Source organism: Thamnophis elegans, chromosome 12, assembly GCF_009769535.1.
Source record: "Thamnophis elegans isolate rThaEle1 chromosome 12, rThaEle1.pri, whole genome shotgun sequence".
NCBI lineage: Eukaryota > Metazoa > Chordata > Lepidosauria > Squamata > Colubridae > Thamnophis > Thamnophis elegans.
In genome coordinates, this window is record NC_045552.1 from 45,260,406 (window position 1) to 45,276,854 (window position 16,449).

Here is a 16,449-nt window from a genome sequence, read left to right on the forward strand (position 1 = left end):
CCAAAAGGTATAATTTCCCATGAAAAGCAGGATTATAGCAAGCAAGCAAGAAGAAAAGTCTCAACACCCAATCTCTATGCCAGGGGTCTTCAAATTTGGCAACTTTTAAGACTTGTGGAGTTCAACACCCAGAATTCCCCAGCCAGCCATGGGAATTCTGGGAGTAGATGTCCACAAATCTTAGTTACCAAGTTTGGAGATTTCTGCTCTATCTGAAAGTCCAACTATACTTTTTGGAATTATTTAGGTTTATGGTTTTAGGATTTATATGCCGCCCTTTTCCCAAGGACTCAGGGCGGCGTACAACATAAAAAAAAAACCCACATATTACAAAAATAAAAAGGGACATTAAATAAAGTATCCAAAAAAACCCCAATTGATATTTACAATAAAAATTTAAAAATTAAATTTAAATTAACAGTCAAATTAATCCTATATTTTATTCTATTCAGGCCAGGCCGGCTTGCTGGAAAATATGCACACAGCTAAAATGACTCTTTTCAAACCTAGCATGCATTTAAGCTCATATCAAACCAGTTTGATAAAACCTGACATTTCCAACCATTATTCAAATTCCCAATTTACTTTTTGTTCCGATTAGCTAGTTCTTAAACTGGCATAAATCCAGTCCATGATTTCATTATACTCGAAATTGGTATGTTTTACACTGCAAACTGATGCTGGAGAAGAGAATTCTATGAAAAGATGACTAAGAAATGTGAATCAATTACAATCTCTTTCACTCACACATACACGCCTATAATTGTTCTAAACTTGACTGTAAAAACATAAGATTTCTGTAACAGAGTTGTCAAAGTCTGGAATTCCCTACCTAATTCAGTTGTCTCAGCTACAAATTTTCACGCTTTCAGTCACAAATCAACTTCCGTGGACCTTACTTCATACTTAAGTGGTCAGTAGAAGGGGAGTGCATAACTTCACCAATGTGCCTATTGTCCCTATCCTTGTATTTTTATTCTCTTATTCCTGTTCTTGTTTTTGTTTGACAAATTTCAATAAATAAATATACACACTGCTTCCTCTCACAACATTGTATCGCCTCTTCAAAAACAACACAATCCCATCGTCAACAAAATGAAACCACCCTTGTTGTTTTAAAAAAAACAAACACATACAGAAAGGTTCCCCCCCCCCCCCCCAATATACAGTATTTGTTTGCTTTGCAAACTTCTGGCCCTAATAACATTGTACCTCATCTAGAAATTAATGTTAGTCAGAATGAATGTAACTTGGCACATGATTTCTACACGCAATTTGTGTTGCGCGTTCAATGAGTCAATCAAGACTAGAATACAGGAGTTAATTGAGATTATAATACAAGGGCAATAAACAAAACGAAAATTAAGAAAATTAAATCAATACCGAAGGCCAGGAAGTGCACATTGGAGGTGTTAATTCTATTTCGCACACAATCAACATCAAATATGGAAAAAGGATATTTCTGCTCCAGGTAGAACAAATACAGTAATTGGACTTGGAGGATATCACTTTTAAGGAACTAAGGAAATAGTTAGCGAAAAAGGCCTGTTAAGAGCACTTGTAAAAAAAAAAAAAGTTACATGGGTAAACCTCCCTTTATGTCTCATTGTTCCTGGCTCCAAATGATCTGCTATCTGAACACTTTCTTAGCACACTCAGCTGTGTTTGCCAAAGGTGATACAGACAAAAAAACATTTAGCTTGGGAATATTTGCAAGCTGTATCCACTCCCACGGCTTCGGCGGGAAGCTGGCAGGAGCCTGAAGGCCGCTGCCTTTCCGTTGGAACCAAGATGCTCAGGGCCCCTAACTTTTGAGGGGAGACCCTTTTGAAGAGAGGGTCAAACTCAGTCCAGTGCAAACCTACATCCCTGAAAAATAGTGGCACCTTGGATGGAGAACTATGGCCCAGCCTCTTCCTCTCCCTGGCCCCGTATATCCTTCCAAAGGGCAGCAAGCGCCTGGCCTCTACGTAAGGTGAGTGAAAGGTGCCTCTTGTCCAGGTGATAGAAAAGAGGAGAGCAAGTCAGTGTTGGGAGAGAGATCCAATTGGATCCAGTTCCACAGTTTGGGAGAGGTGGGGGGGGGGGATGGCAACCAGAAGCTATTGACCCTTCTACTTGGAAAAAGTAGGGCGCCCTGCCCCTTACAATCTGTGAACTTGGAGAGGGTAACGTTTTTTCCAGCGCCCACCCACCCACCACTGGCTAGGACAGTGTTTCTCAACCTTGGCAACTTGAAGATGTCCGGACTTCAACTCCCAGAATTCCCAGCCAGCGCTGGCTGGGGAATTCTGGGAGTTGAAGTCCGGACATCTTCAAGTTGCCAAGGTTGAGAAACACTGCTTTAGATAGATAGGACCCAGCTCCTTCTTCCTGGTGGGCTTCATAGGCTTGTAGTGGGTTGCTCTCTGCTACCATGTATTCTCTCCCCCAGATAAGGGCTCCCTCCTCCAGGTGAGGACATGGGGGTGCTCTCTCCTCCAGGTGAGGGGCTCCCTCCTCCAGGAGGACATGGGGGTGCTCTCTCCTCCAGGAGGGGCTCCCTCCTCCAGGTGAGAACATGGGGTGCTTCCTCCCCCAGGTGAGACCAAGCAGGAACCCAATCGGGGAATCGGGGGGGGGGATGGGCTGTGAGGAGGAGGGGGGGAGGTGCCATTACCTGCAACGGGGGGTCGTTGCTCCAGATCACGTGCTGGTATCCCGGGCTGGCGTCGAAGGGCGAGAGCGCCCGGGGGGAGCAGCCGTTGGGGGCGTCCAGGAGCTGCACCCGCTTCCCGCCGGGGCTGCTGTAGGTGCGGACGCGCTCGTAGACCACGCTGCCGCCGCCGTTACAAGCCTCCTGCGGCGGGAAGGGGTCGGGGTAGGGCTGGCCCAGCTGCAGGGGCAGCGGGGCGCGGGCTCTGACGGGCGCGGGGCAGCGTGGCGGGCAGCGAAGGCGGCGGCTCGAAGCAGGAGCGGGAGGGCGCCGGCGGCGGCGGCACCGGGCAGTAGCCGCGGGGCGGAGACGGGACGGCCGGCTGGGAGCGGGAGCTCCAGGGCGGAGGCAGCGGCGTCGGCTGGACGTGTTGCTGGACGCCGTACATGCTGGCGCTGCGCGGGGCACTGACGCGGGGCTGGCACTGGCCCGGTGGCTGCGCCGGGCGGAGGTTAGGCAGCGGGACGCCCGCCCTCCCCGCCGGGGCCACGCCCGACGCCGGGCCCCCGAGCTCACCTGCCGCTGCCGCCGCCAGGGAAGCCGCGGCCGGGCGGGGCGTTGCAGCTGCAGCTGCCCGAGGGGACGGGCGGGGCTGCGAGGCTGCGGGCAAACTTCTCAACTGGGAAAACAGGGCCGACTGGGGAATTCTGGGAGTTGAAGTGCGCGGGGCTTTCAAAGTTGCGGGAAAGTTGGGCACTTCTGGGCAAGAAGGTTCAGGCCAGGGCAATATTCCTGCAAGCACCTCCGCTAAACAGGCAAACTCCGCAGGAACGGACGGACGGACAATGAAACTTTGGGAACTCTTGCAGCGATGCATAGAACATTAAGAGAGCCAGTTGTCCGGAATGGTACAGGGTCTCCTGCTTGAGCAGGGGGCTGGACTAGAAGACCTCCAAGGTCCTTTCCAGCACGTTCTGTTCTTTTCTTTATTCTATTCCCTATTTTATTCTATTCTATTTTCTCTTCTCTATTCTATTTCCTATTCTATTCTATTTATTCTATTCTATTTGTTATTCTATTCTATTCTATTTTCTCTATTCCATTCTATTCTATTTATCTATTCTATTTATCTATTCTATTGTATTTGTTATTCTATTCCTATTCATTCTATTCTATTCTGTTCCTATTCATTATTCTATTCTATTTATTCTATTCCTATTCATTATTCAATTCTATTTTCTCTTCTCTATTCTATTCTATTCCTATTCATTATTCTATTCTTTTCCTATTCATTATTCTATTCTATCCTATTCTAGAATAGCTTGCTGAGTGGGGAATTCTGGGAGTTGAAGTCCACACACCTTAGAGTTGCCAAGGTTGGAAAACACTGCGCCATAAGCCTAATGGAGAATTTAGGAGACACACTGAACTCTTGCCGTATCTTGTGGCATTTTTACTTTTAAAAGTTTTGTTCAGCTGTGACTTCTTCTTCTTCTTCTTCTCTTTTTCTCGCCCCCCCCCCTCTCTGTCAAGGTCCAGGGTTAATCCGTTTGTGGAAGCCTCCCGTCATTTCTTTTAAAGGCAGAACCTCACAAGCTGGGGCAGGTGCCAACACAACTGCTGTGAAGAGTGTTGCCAGGGGAGGCAAACTATTATTTCCATGAGTAATTCGGTCTTAAGGCTGTTTGGAATCGAAGTTGAACGTAACTAAGTTATTTGATTTTTTTTTAAAAACCCCACTTCACGAACTTCCTTTTCCTGATCACACTGCCATTCCGACTCAAGGCGTGTGGGTGGGTGTATGGTGGGTGGGTGTATGGTGGGTGGGTGGGGCTCTTCCACTGCCTTAAAATTGGGCATTCTTGGTTGGGCACTCTTCATGTTCTTTGAAGTCCCTTCCCCCCCCCATTAAAAAATGCTGCATTTTGCGTTGCCCAGTTGTTGCAGTGAGTCCAGAGGTTATAGAGTTTATACAATGGTAGAATCTAATTAGTTACCTATTTATTTGAATCTCGCCTTTATTGTTTTTACAAATAACTCAAGGTGGCGGACATATCCAATACACAACTCCTCCTAATTTCCTAACAACAACAACAACAACAATATTGTGAAGTGGGTTGGGCTGAAAAAAACCAAGGTTACCCAGCTGGTTTTCATGGCTAAGATGGAACTAGAACTCACAGTCTCCTGGTGATTGGTCCCAAATTACCCACTGGCTTTCATGCCTAAGGATTGGACACAGGGGTGGGTTCTTGCCGGCATTACTACCGGTTCGGCGCCTGAAAAATCTTGCATGCAAAATTTTACAAATGGTTATCATAATTTAATGACTACTTGCATTGCATATATCCTTGAATGCATCCTTGGAGCCTTTCCAGAGCCCTCTTACAAATAACCACCAAGGTGCAATTTAACTGTGTCCAAAAAAAAAAAAAAAAAAGGTAAACGCTTTAATCCACAGGGATTAATGCTGGAATATTCAATTAATTTGGTTCATTTAAGACTGCAAGGATTTCTTTGTGGTTCTGCAGTGGTGAACCAATTTAAATTAAATGTTCTGAAGCCCAAAGACTGCATGGAAATCTGCAGAGCCCTGTTAAAATTTGCCACTTTAATAATTGAAGATGAGGCAAAAGAGAAGCACGATTATACATATAGGGAGTAGCCCTATTGTGTTTAATTAATTGCCGAAATACAATTGGAATAAGACAAACTCTACTCTTGTTTGTTTGCCCTAGCCGCAGGAATGTCTTCATTGTTTGCCCTATATTTATATTTATACTAGCTGTTGTCTGGGTATTTATTTATAGGGGGGAAATGTCCAGACCAAGCATAATTTCTAATGTTGGCTTTCCCCCCTTGCCAGAGGGAGCCCCCTTGCGGAGTACTGTGAAGCCGTTACCATGGCAACTCCACTGCACTGTGCAGTAGAAGCCATTTTACCGCAGTACAGTAGAAGCCATTTGAAGGCACAACAGGCTGTATCTTAACAGAACATACACCCTGAGGGGTGTTAGGGGTGTCTTACCCCCACAGTATTTCTTTCCAACGTGTAAGTCATCTGTGTATCAAGTTTGGTTGAAATTGCTCAAGGCGCTCCAGAGTTATGATGGAACACACACAAACACACAGCTGTTTAGATGATAGATAGATAGATAGATAGATAGATAGATAGATAGATAGATAGATTAGATAGATAATAGATAGATGATAGATAGATAGATAGATAGATAGATAGATAGATAGATAGATAGATAGATAGATAGATAGATACATACATACATAGATACATAGATACATAGAGATAGAGATATATAGATCTATTTGTCCTATATTATTTATCATAACCACAGGAATTCTTGGCTTCTTGGTTGGAAATTCCAGCCACACATACATATAATTTATAGGTAGTCCTCAAATTACGAGTTTTTTTAGTGACCACTCAAAGTTACAATGGCACTAAGAAAAAGTGACTTCTGACCCCTTTTCACACTTAACAACTATTGCAGCATTCCCATGGTCATGCGATCAAAATTGAGACGCTTGGCAACTGACTCATATTTATGACGGTTGCAGTGTCCCAGGGTCACGTCCCGTGATCCCCTTTTGCGACCTTCTGACAAACAAAGCCAGTTGGAAAGCCAGATTCCCTCAATTTAACAACTGCGGTGATTCACTTAACAACCGTGACATGAAAGGTCGTAAAATGGGACAACCTTCAAATGTTTCACTTAGCAACAGAAATGTTGGGCTCAGTTGTGGTCGTAAGTCGAGGACCACCTTTATATGGTGGCCCCCTCTTATCAAGGGCACTCTAGGCAGTGAACGGGGGATAAAAACCTATCACAGATGTAAAGAACTATTCAAAGCAATTAAGATAAAAACCAAAACCAAAGCTTCTATTTTTTTTTTTTAAAAGTGCCTTGGCTCATGTTTTGGGCGCCATGTTCGGTGGGAAACTAGATTAAAAGTGAGATAGTATCGTGAGTGAATGTGTGAGTGGCAGAACAGAATTAAAATTCCCTAGACGATAAGGGAAAACTTTTTGACAGCCAAGAGTTCATTTACCTAGAGATAGTACAATCTCGCAGATATAGGTAATCCTTAACTTACAACCATTTGTTTGCTAACCATTCAAAGTTACAACAGCTATCAGGTTTCTAAGGAATGCCCCCCAACGAAAGAAGACTCCGTGGCTTGAAGTTCCTCAAAGTTCCATTTTATTAGAGATGTCGTATTGGCACATCTGGGAAAAACCGGATCTGAACGCTTCCAGGGTTTTCCCACCCAAAGGAAAGTCCAAGTCTCTGCCCAGCACCCACATGTCCATCCCATGGCCCAATCAGGCACTGTCCCAACTGGAGATGCCTCCCAGTCACGCCCCTCAAGGTACAGGGCAGGATGTCCTTGACTCTCAAAGAAAGGAATGTTGTTATGACTATATATCTCCCCAGCTCCATACAATCCCTCCTCCCAGTTTCCCACAGATTAAACGTGGCAGGCCTGAAGATCTGAGGCCCAAGGTGGTTTCCAGCCCTGACAATAGCATTGAAAAGTGACTTCTGACCCTTTTTCACACCTACGACCGTTGCAGCATCCCCATGGTGAGTAATATTTATGATGGTTGCAGCGTCCCCGGGGTATGTGCGATCCCCTGTTGCGACTTTCTGACAAGCAAAAACGGGGGAGCCAGCTTCACTTAACAATGGTGTTGCTACCTGAACAATCGCAGGGATTGGCTTAACAAATGTGGCACGGAAGGGCGTAAAATGGGGCAAATGTCTCCCTTAGCAACAGAAATGTTGGGCTCAATTGTATGTCGTAGGTCGAAGTCATCATGGACAATCGGAACCTTGAGTTAGAGGAAGGCAGATCCCAGCTGGATGTTAGGCAACACTCTGCAATAGTCATATTTCAACAATGGAATGAAACGTTGAAGGGAGTTGTGAATACCTTTTTGTTATGTCAGGTGAAAGCTGATATCTATCTCTTATGGAGGTTCTCACTTGGATTCCTGTGCTAAACAAGGGTTGGACTTCCTGATGAAAGGTGTAAATCAGGCAAGTGATCAATTAAGGATGATTGCCCAAATGTACATGCCTGAATGTTAAAGTCATACTCTGGGACTTAAAAAGAGTTGGATATATATATTGCTCCATCTGGCCTACTTGTAGTTGGCATCAATCGCTTCGCCAGGTTCCAGGTGAGCAGGTGAGGAGTTGGCACTGTCTTCCTACAAAGCAACGGCTTTAATCCTTGTGCTGTGACCTCTCCTTCATCTTGAGAACATCAGTAGTTCGAATCTAATCCAGTCTCACGGTCACAGCATTGCCAAAAAGCATTGTTAATTTTGCAAAGCTGCTTCTCCAGTAACATTGTACTGCTAACTAGGGAACGCAAAACCTTTGCCAGACCAATCTTCGAATACAGCTCATCTTCCTGGAATCCACACTGTATATCGGACATTAACACAACTGAGCAGGTCCAGAGGTATTTCATGAGAAGAGTCCTCCACTCCTCTACTCACAATAGAATCCCTTACGCCACCAGGCTCGAAATTTTGGGCTTGGACAACCTTGAACTACGCCGCCTATGGTCTACTTAAGCACAGCACACAAAATTGTCTGCTACAACATCCAGCTTTTAAAAACTACTACAGCTTCAACCTCAACAATACACTGGCAAACAATAGATACAAACTCAAGGTAAACTGCTCCAAACTCGATTGCAGAAAATACGACTTCAGCAACAGAGTGGTCAACGCCTGGAATGCTCTACATTACTATAGCCTCAAACCCTCACAGCTTCAACCTTAAACTGTCTGCTGTGGATCTCACCCCATTCCTAAGAGGTCCATAAAGCGGGTGTGCATAAACGCACCAGCGTGCCTACCGTCCCTGTCCTACTGTCCTGATTTATTTGTACTCATTTCCTTTGTTCATATCCATGTTTATACTTATACCTGTCATCTTGTACATGTTTGACAAACAAAATAACTAAAATCAATCAATCAATAATCTAATCTAAAGGAAGGAATCTAATCTAAAGGAAGGAATCTAATCTGGTTTAATGAATTTAATCTAATCTAGTCGAGCCAAGAGAAGGACTAGGGGAGACATGATAGCAGTGTTCCAATATTTGAGGGGTTGCCACAAAGAAGAGGGAGTCAAGCTATTCTCCAAAGCACCTGAAGGCAGGACAAGGAGCAATGTGTGGAAACTAATCTAGGAGAGAAGCAACCTAGAAATAAGGAGAAAATTCCTAACAGTGAGGACAATTGATCAGTGGAACAGAAGTTGCCTTAAGAAGTTGTGGCTGCTATATCACTCACTGGAGGCTTTTAAGAAGAGACTCAACAACCATTTGTCTGAAATGGTATTGAACAGGGGGTTGGATTAAAAGACCTCCAAGATCTCTTGCAACTCTGTTAGTCTATATTAAAAGTAATAAGACATCTCCTTGAATCCACAACAAATCTATTATATATTCTAAGTGTGGAAGATTTTAAGTTGTATCATTTGGTTCCTCTTTTGTGAATTTATTTATAACTAGAAGATAACCTGGCTTAGCCTGGGTATGTATTTATCCCAATCCTGAATTAGAGGGAGACCCCATGTGGACTAGTGTGAAGCCGTTACCATGGCAACTCCACTGTGCTGTACAGTAGAAGCTATTTTAAGACACAACAGGCTGTATCTTAACAGAACTTGAATCCAAATGCACACTGTCACTGTAGATAGAATCAACAAAGCAATATGTTAAATTATACACATCCAATCAATGTAGTAATGTAAAACTTTTTTTCAGGGAGTTGGCAGAAATCAGTTTCCACCACCGAAGAATTGAAATTCAATTGAAATGGAAGCCATGTTGTGTTGGGGTGAGCCCATGGTGATTATACAGGAGGATTGTGTATGGGGGGGTGGGCAGGCGCAGGAGCCAATCTCCATGGCTGTTGAAACATTACACCATGGCTTTTCCCGATTCAAATATTCATGGCCATATATATATTTCAATAACAAAATTGAAGATTTTGAACAAGTGGAAGGTCTTAGTTAAAGTCTTTGGAAGCAGAGTATAACAGAAAGGGCTGCAACTTATTTTTAATACATGACTCAAACCAAACCAAAATTTGGTGTGCCTATAGGTGTATTGGCACAGATTTCGGTTTTACCAAGCTGTGTAAACAGGGCCGCTTGTGAATTGATTTAAATGAAGTCACTCCTACACTCAAGCCATAAATTCCTTAAAGATGACTTACTGGAGATGCCACCGCTTGCTGTTTTCACATGGCATGCTAAATCCATAAACAAATGAACCATGTTATGACTCCCAGTGATGTGAGAATTATTAAGACTTTCTTTGAACTGCAGAACAAACACTCATAGGAATGGAAGTGACCTCAGAGGTCTTCTAGTCCAACCCTTGCTCAAGGGAGGAGCCTTATGCCATCCCAGTCAAATCCAGTCATATTTTTGAAAACTCCCAGTGATGGAGAACTCAGAACTCCGGAAAGCAAGCCATTCCATTGATTATTTGTTCTCAGAGACAGGAAATTTCTCCTTATTCTAGGTTGGATCACTCTTTTATGATTTCCCACCCATTTCTTCTTGTCCTGCCCTCTTGGTGCTTTGGAGAACATCTCTTGTTTGTGACAGCCTCTCAAGTACTAGAAAACAATTATCATGCCTCCTCAATCCTATTCTTCAATAAACTAGGCAGATCTACCTCCCTCCTTTGTGTCTATGTACATGTGAAGTCATCACCCAAAATTATTTAAGATAACAGGCATTCAAAAAAAAAACTAAATCCAAGCAGACTATGGCAGTCAGTAAGTAACTCAAAACGTGGAATTTATGTATAACTTACAATTTCTCTTTTTGTTTTCTATTTTAGATTCACATCTGGAATACTGCATCCAATTCTGGTCACCACACTTTTAAAAAGATGTTGAGATTCTAGAAAAAGTGCAGAGAAGAGCAACCAAGATGATTAGGAAGCTGGAATATACGATGAACAGTTACGGGAACTGGGCATGGCTAGTCTAGTGAAGAGAAGGACCAGGGGAGACATGTTAGCAATCTTCCAATACTTGAGAAGCTGTCACAGAGAAAAGGGGGAAATCCTATTTTTCAACGCACCGAAGGCCAGATAAGGAACAATGGATGGAAACTGATCAAGGAGAATGTCAACCTGGAAATAGGAAGACATTTTTTGACAGAACAATCAACCCATGGAACAGAAGCTGACTACGGAAGTTGTGGGAGCTTCATCCCCAGAGGCTTTGAGGAAGAGATTGGATTGCCATTTCTCAGTACGGTCTCCTGCTTGGGTGTGGGGTTGGACTAGATGACCCACAAGATCCCTTCCAACTCTTGTCAATCTAATCTGAGATTGTGCCCTTTGTGTTAGCCAGGAAAATGCCTGACAGTGGCCATAGCCAAAGCATAACGGAATAATATGGTATTCCCAAAAGGCATTGAGTTAAATAGATGTTGAATTAGCAATGTGATTTGGCCTATAAGAGGTGTTCCTTCGAAATCGCCCTTTTATTACAGTGAGGAGATACCTGACTGGTGTGGTTGACAAGTATCATTGTAAGTTTCAAATGTATCAGAAGAACTGTCTGGCTATTGAAGAATGAAATTCCTTCCAAAACAAGGTTTGACAATTGTCTTGTCCCCACCCACAAATGCAAGAGAAAGGCGTTTTTAAAAAAATGCTTGATGGCGCAAGAGAGGAGGATAAACTGGCCAGGGTGACAAGCTCAAGAGATTAATTCTCCAAAGTTGCTTTTTGACCTCGTCACCTGTGGATTGTGATCTATAATTCAGCCCTGCAAAAGGCTGGAACAAATAGTTCCTCTTTAAAGAAAGAAAGAGGTAAATTAATAAAAAATTTAAAAAGGGGGAGAAGAAAGAAAAAGGATGGGTTTATCAAATGCATAGAGTTCCAACTTTCAGTTGATAGCTTATTCTATTGCAGCTCTCAGGAATTCAGTCTTGAAGAAAGTGTTGTTGTGGCCTGCCAGCGGCCAGCAGAGCTGGCAGCAGATTCGGACAGTGAGGAGGTTGGGGTGGAAGATGGGCCAGTCCTGGAGTCTGGGGAAGGCTCTGACGAGGGCTCTGTGTCGGAGGCAGAGTGGGGGCCAGAGCTGTATGCCAGTTATCAGCTGCCTTCAGAGTCAGACCAGTGAGGCAGATGAACAACTGGAGCCTGTTCCCAGTGTGCACATGTACAGAGTTGTCAGATGAAGGGAACAGCTAAAGAAAAGGGCTCGACTTGGGAGTAAGGCCAGATGATGAATGGCCCCTCCCAGAGGAAATAAAAGAGGAGCAAAAGGGGAGTGGAGTTTGCAGGAGACAATTAGTTTGCTTAATTGGTTCATGGCCAGGGGTGGGTTCCGACAGGCACTACTACTGGCTCACTCATGTGCACACTGCAATTAAAATTGTTCTGTGCATGCGCAGAACCCAAAAACAAGATGGCAGAGTCTATGGCGCCACCCGGAGAATTGGTTGTGAAGTCGTGTCCGACTCATCAAGACCCCATGGACAGCATTCCTCCAGGCCTTCCTTGTCCTCTACCATCCTCTGGGGTCCATTTAAGCTCATGCCAACTGCTTCAGTGACTCCATCCAGCCACCTCATTCTCTGTCGTCCCCTTTGCCCTCAATCTCTTCCAGCATGGGGCTCTTCTCCAGGGAGTCCTTCCTTGTCATTAGGGGTTCTCCATGGGGTTTTCATGGCAAAAATACTGGCGTGGGTTGCCATTTCTTTCTCCAGTGGATCACGTTTTGTCAGATCTTTCTGCTATGACCTTTCTGTCTTGGGTGGCCCTGCAAGGCATAGCTCATATTGGGCTACCCAAGCCCCTTTTGCCTTGACAAGGCAGTAATCCACAAAAAGGTACATTTTCTTAAACAATTAATAAAATAAATATCATCTGATCAAAGCTAATTGTCATTGTTTCAGGAAATCATGGTTAAACAAGCCGCACCTTAACACGATAACTGGCGTAAGGGAACTTAGTACGTGCTTCAGCCAAAAATAGGTAACACCGGTAGCATCCCAGCTGAGGAACCAGAGGCTAGCTTCACACCCCCTCTTATTAACCATCATTGTTTAATGCCCCAAACATGACAAGGGATCCAAAGAGTTCATTCCAGAATCGCATACCCCACAATTTTTAGGCAGCTCCCTTATGTTCTCAGCCAGCACTCAAGAGCTGCAGGACTCCTGAAGAAATAATTGTATAATTGGGAGTCAAACTGGTTCCACAGAAAATCCACCCACCCGGTATCAAAGAAAAGTATGCGCCCTCACCGTAGAGAGAATATTTAGACAAGCCTACACCTACTGTATAAAGAACATGTGTTGATTTCAGTCTCGTAAAATAAATTGCCTTAAATCCCCAGATGATAGGGTGCTTAGACAGCAATGAGAAGCAGGCCTAATTGGCTTTTCTACCATCATAATGGGTAGTCATCGTCTTGACAAGGCTACTGCTACTGCTTCAACCCCGGGATGCCCATCAAAAGCAATTTCATCATCTCCTCCAGGAAGTTTTCAAAGGATGGGCTGGTTTTTGTTGGTTTTGCACAGGTGCCTCTACCTGTTTGCTTGGCAGAGAGAGGTGTGTGCAATTTGGGAGAGGAAGCGGTGTGCTCCCCAGGCCCAGAGGCCAAGCAGCTAGTGGTGGGAGTGGGAGGACTGGAAAAGCATAGGGCCTGTATTCATATAGTTGGTCTGGGTTGGGCTCAGCAGCATATGCGGTTTAGGACTTGTCGTTGTGTTAACCAGGTTGTCACGTCTTTCAAAACTAGCACTCGGTGTGATGCGTTAACCCAAAGATAATGATAAAGAGGAAGAACCTGTTTATTCTGTATTATTAGTCTTGGTGTTGGAGAAGACTCTTGAGAATAGCATAGAAAACCAAGAAAACAAACCAAATGACTCGTTGAATAAGTCAACCCAAAGACTTCACTCAAGGCTCTTGAGAATAGCATGGACAACCAAAAAAACAAACCAATGGACTCGTTGAATAAGCCAACCCAAAGTCTTCACTCAAGGCTCTTCAGAATATCATGGACAACCAAGAAAACAAACCAAATGACTCGTTGAATAAGTCAACCCAAAGAATTCACTCAAGGCTCTTGAGAATAGCATAGACAACCAAGAAAACAATCCAAATGACTCGTTGAATAAGTCAACCCAAAGACTTCACTCAAGGCTCTTGAGAATATCATGGACAACCAAAAAAACAAACCAATGGACTCATTGAATAAGTCAACCCAAAGTCTTCACTCAAGGCATACATGACCAGACTCATGCTATCCTCCTTCAGATACATTATGTAAAGACATAGTTCCTTGGAGACACCTTTAAACCTAAGTGGGTAAGTGGAAGGAAAGAGAAGAAAAGGGAAACCAGCATCAGGGTGTCTGAACTCAATTACTGTTAGCAAGGAGTGCACTGTTGGAAGATCTAAAGAACCTCGTTGGGATATGTCATTCTGGAGAAGATCTATCTTCAGTTGCGAAGAGTCAACACATCATAGCATATAATCAGTCAACCAGTCAGTCAATCACACTTTCAAGTACGGGTAGTCCACGACTTACAAATATTCATTTAGTGACCGTTCAAAGTTACAGCGGCACTGAAAAAAGTGACTTTTGACCATTTGCACACTTATGAATAGGGGATATGCAGCAGCTCTGACCAGTTCTGAAAGCGGAAATTTTGAGTAGTTCAGAGAACCAGTAAATACCACCTCTGACTGGCTCCGCCCCCATCTATTCTCTGCCTCCGGAGTCCCAGCCGATCAGGAGGAAATGGGGCTTTTGCAGTAACCTTCTGTCACTAACTTAACAACTGCAGTGATTCACTTAACAACGGTGGCAAGAAAGGTCATAAAACAGGGCAAAACTCACATAACAAATGTCTCACTTACCCAACATACATTTTTTGTTCAATTGTGGTCGCAACTTGAGGACTACATGTAGTAGTACACTGGTCTCCCATACTTTTATTTCATGACATTGATGTCTTTGCAATAATTTTAAAATAATGTTGGGTAAGATTTGCAATCACAGAGTTATGTGATTCTGTTTTTTTTTTATATTAGTATATTTCCTTAAGTATAAAATGTTGTCAAGCTCAACATCTTTTTTGCGCACACACAAACCTGCACACGCAGAGCCATTACAAATTGCATTTCACGAATGGTCTTCTGGGGCCTTAGTTCTGTCAGTGAGATCAATTTTTGGTTATGATCCCTCGGCATCATCTCGTCTTTGTGTTGAAAAGACAACATTTGAGACAATAGTAATTATATTATTGCTGTGCAAATTATATTATCCTCCTCTTAAAACAAAGCTAGCATTTCAATCACGAGGGTAGTTATCGCTGCCTTTCTCTTTTAGTTTGCACTGTAGTAATTGAATTTTTAAAATAACATGATGTCGAGAAAGTAAATGAACCAAAAATAATAACCATTTGATATAAAAGCAACATAGCAGAAAATATGCAAAAACGAGTGGGGGGGGGGAGAGGGAATGACCACTTACTGCAAATAAAATACGGGGCAGGATAATATAATTGGGAAATTCCAATTTAATTTTGCACTTGAAATCTTTTAGCGCCAAATGAAATGGCTTTTCCCTGCTTCTGATTTTCAGCAATAATAAAAATGTATAGATTAGCATTTGGTTATTGATGGCCTCCAGAAAGACACTCGGATGCCACGATGTGTCCACCTTTGCAAAAATCAGAATCGTCCAATCACAGATGTTTTCCCCTGTGGAAAACTACGGAAGCTGAGATCCGAATAATGTGCAAATCCAGAAAAATGATTTGAAATAATCACAGAGAACAGACTTTGAAGAAGCAGGATATAAAAAGTGTATTGCAACTTGAAGTTGGATTTTGGAGAACATTCCTGAGAATACTATAGAGTAGGACTTCAACTCCCAGAATTTCTCAGCCAGCCATTTTTAAGACATGTGGGAGTTGAAGAACACAAGATTTAAAGTTGCCAAGATTGGAAGCTCCTGCTATAAAGAACGGAGGGAGCAAACAAAAAAGCCAATGCAATACTAAATTGCATTAACAGAGAGATACAATCAAGATCAAGGGAGGTACTAATATCACTCTATAAATTCTTAGTAAAACCACACCTAGAGTACTGCATCGAGTTTTGGTCACCACGCTATTAAAAAGATGTTGAGACTGTAGGAAGAGTGCAGAGAAGAGCAACCAAGATGATTAGGGGACTGTAGGCTAAAACATACAATGAACGGTTGTAGGAACTGGGCATGGCTAGTCTAGGGAAGAGAAGAACCAGGGGAGACATGAGAGCAGCCTTCCAATATTTGAGGGGCTGCCACAGAGAGGAAAGGGTCAAACTATTTTCCAAAGCACCTGAAGGCCAGACAAGGAATAATGGATGGAAACTGAACAAGGAGAGATTCAACCTAGAAATCAGGAGAATTTTTCTGACAGTGAGAACAATCAGCCAATGGAACAGAAGTTGCCTTCCGAAGTTGTGTGAGCTTCATCACTGGAAGCTTTCAAGAAAAGACTGGACTGCCATCTGTCAGAAATGGTGCAGGGCAAGATCTCCTGGTTCGGTGGGGGATGGTGGAGTTGATGATCTACAAATTCCCTTCCAACTGTGGTAATCTGTAATCTAAAACGAACAAAGGGATCGTTGACCTTCTGAAGTCTCACTTGAGGTATACATGACCAGGTTCAGATTTACAGAACTTTTGAACACTTGATGTAAAGACTCAGAATCTTTGAGAAATCCATCAT

The 16,449-nt window shown here is 43.4% G+C and overlaps 1 protein-coding gene across 1 annotated transcript in view; it reads right to left on the reverse strand.

The window, feature by feature from the left end:
- Positions 1-14,923, reverse strand: part of POF1B (POF1B actin binding protein) — a 66,691-nt gene extending 51,768 nt beyond the window's left edge. The window contains exons 1-2 of the mRNA XM_032228539.1: positions 14,822-14,923; positions 2,660-3,295 (exon numbers count right to left, since the gene is read on the reverse strand). Of these exons, the coding sequence (XP_032084430.1) occupies positions 2,660-3,295; positions 14,822-14,923 (738 nt within the window). The remainder of the gene's footprint in view (positions 1-2,659; positions 3,296-14,821) is intronic.
- Positions 14,924-16,449: the final 1,526 nt, after the last annotated feature.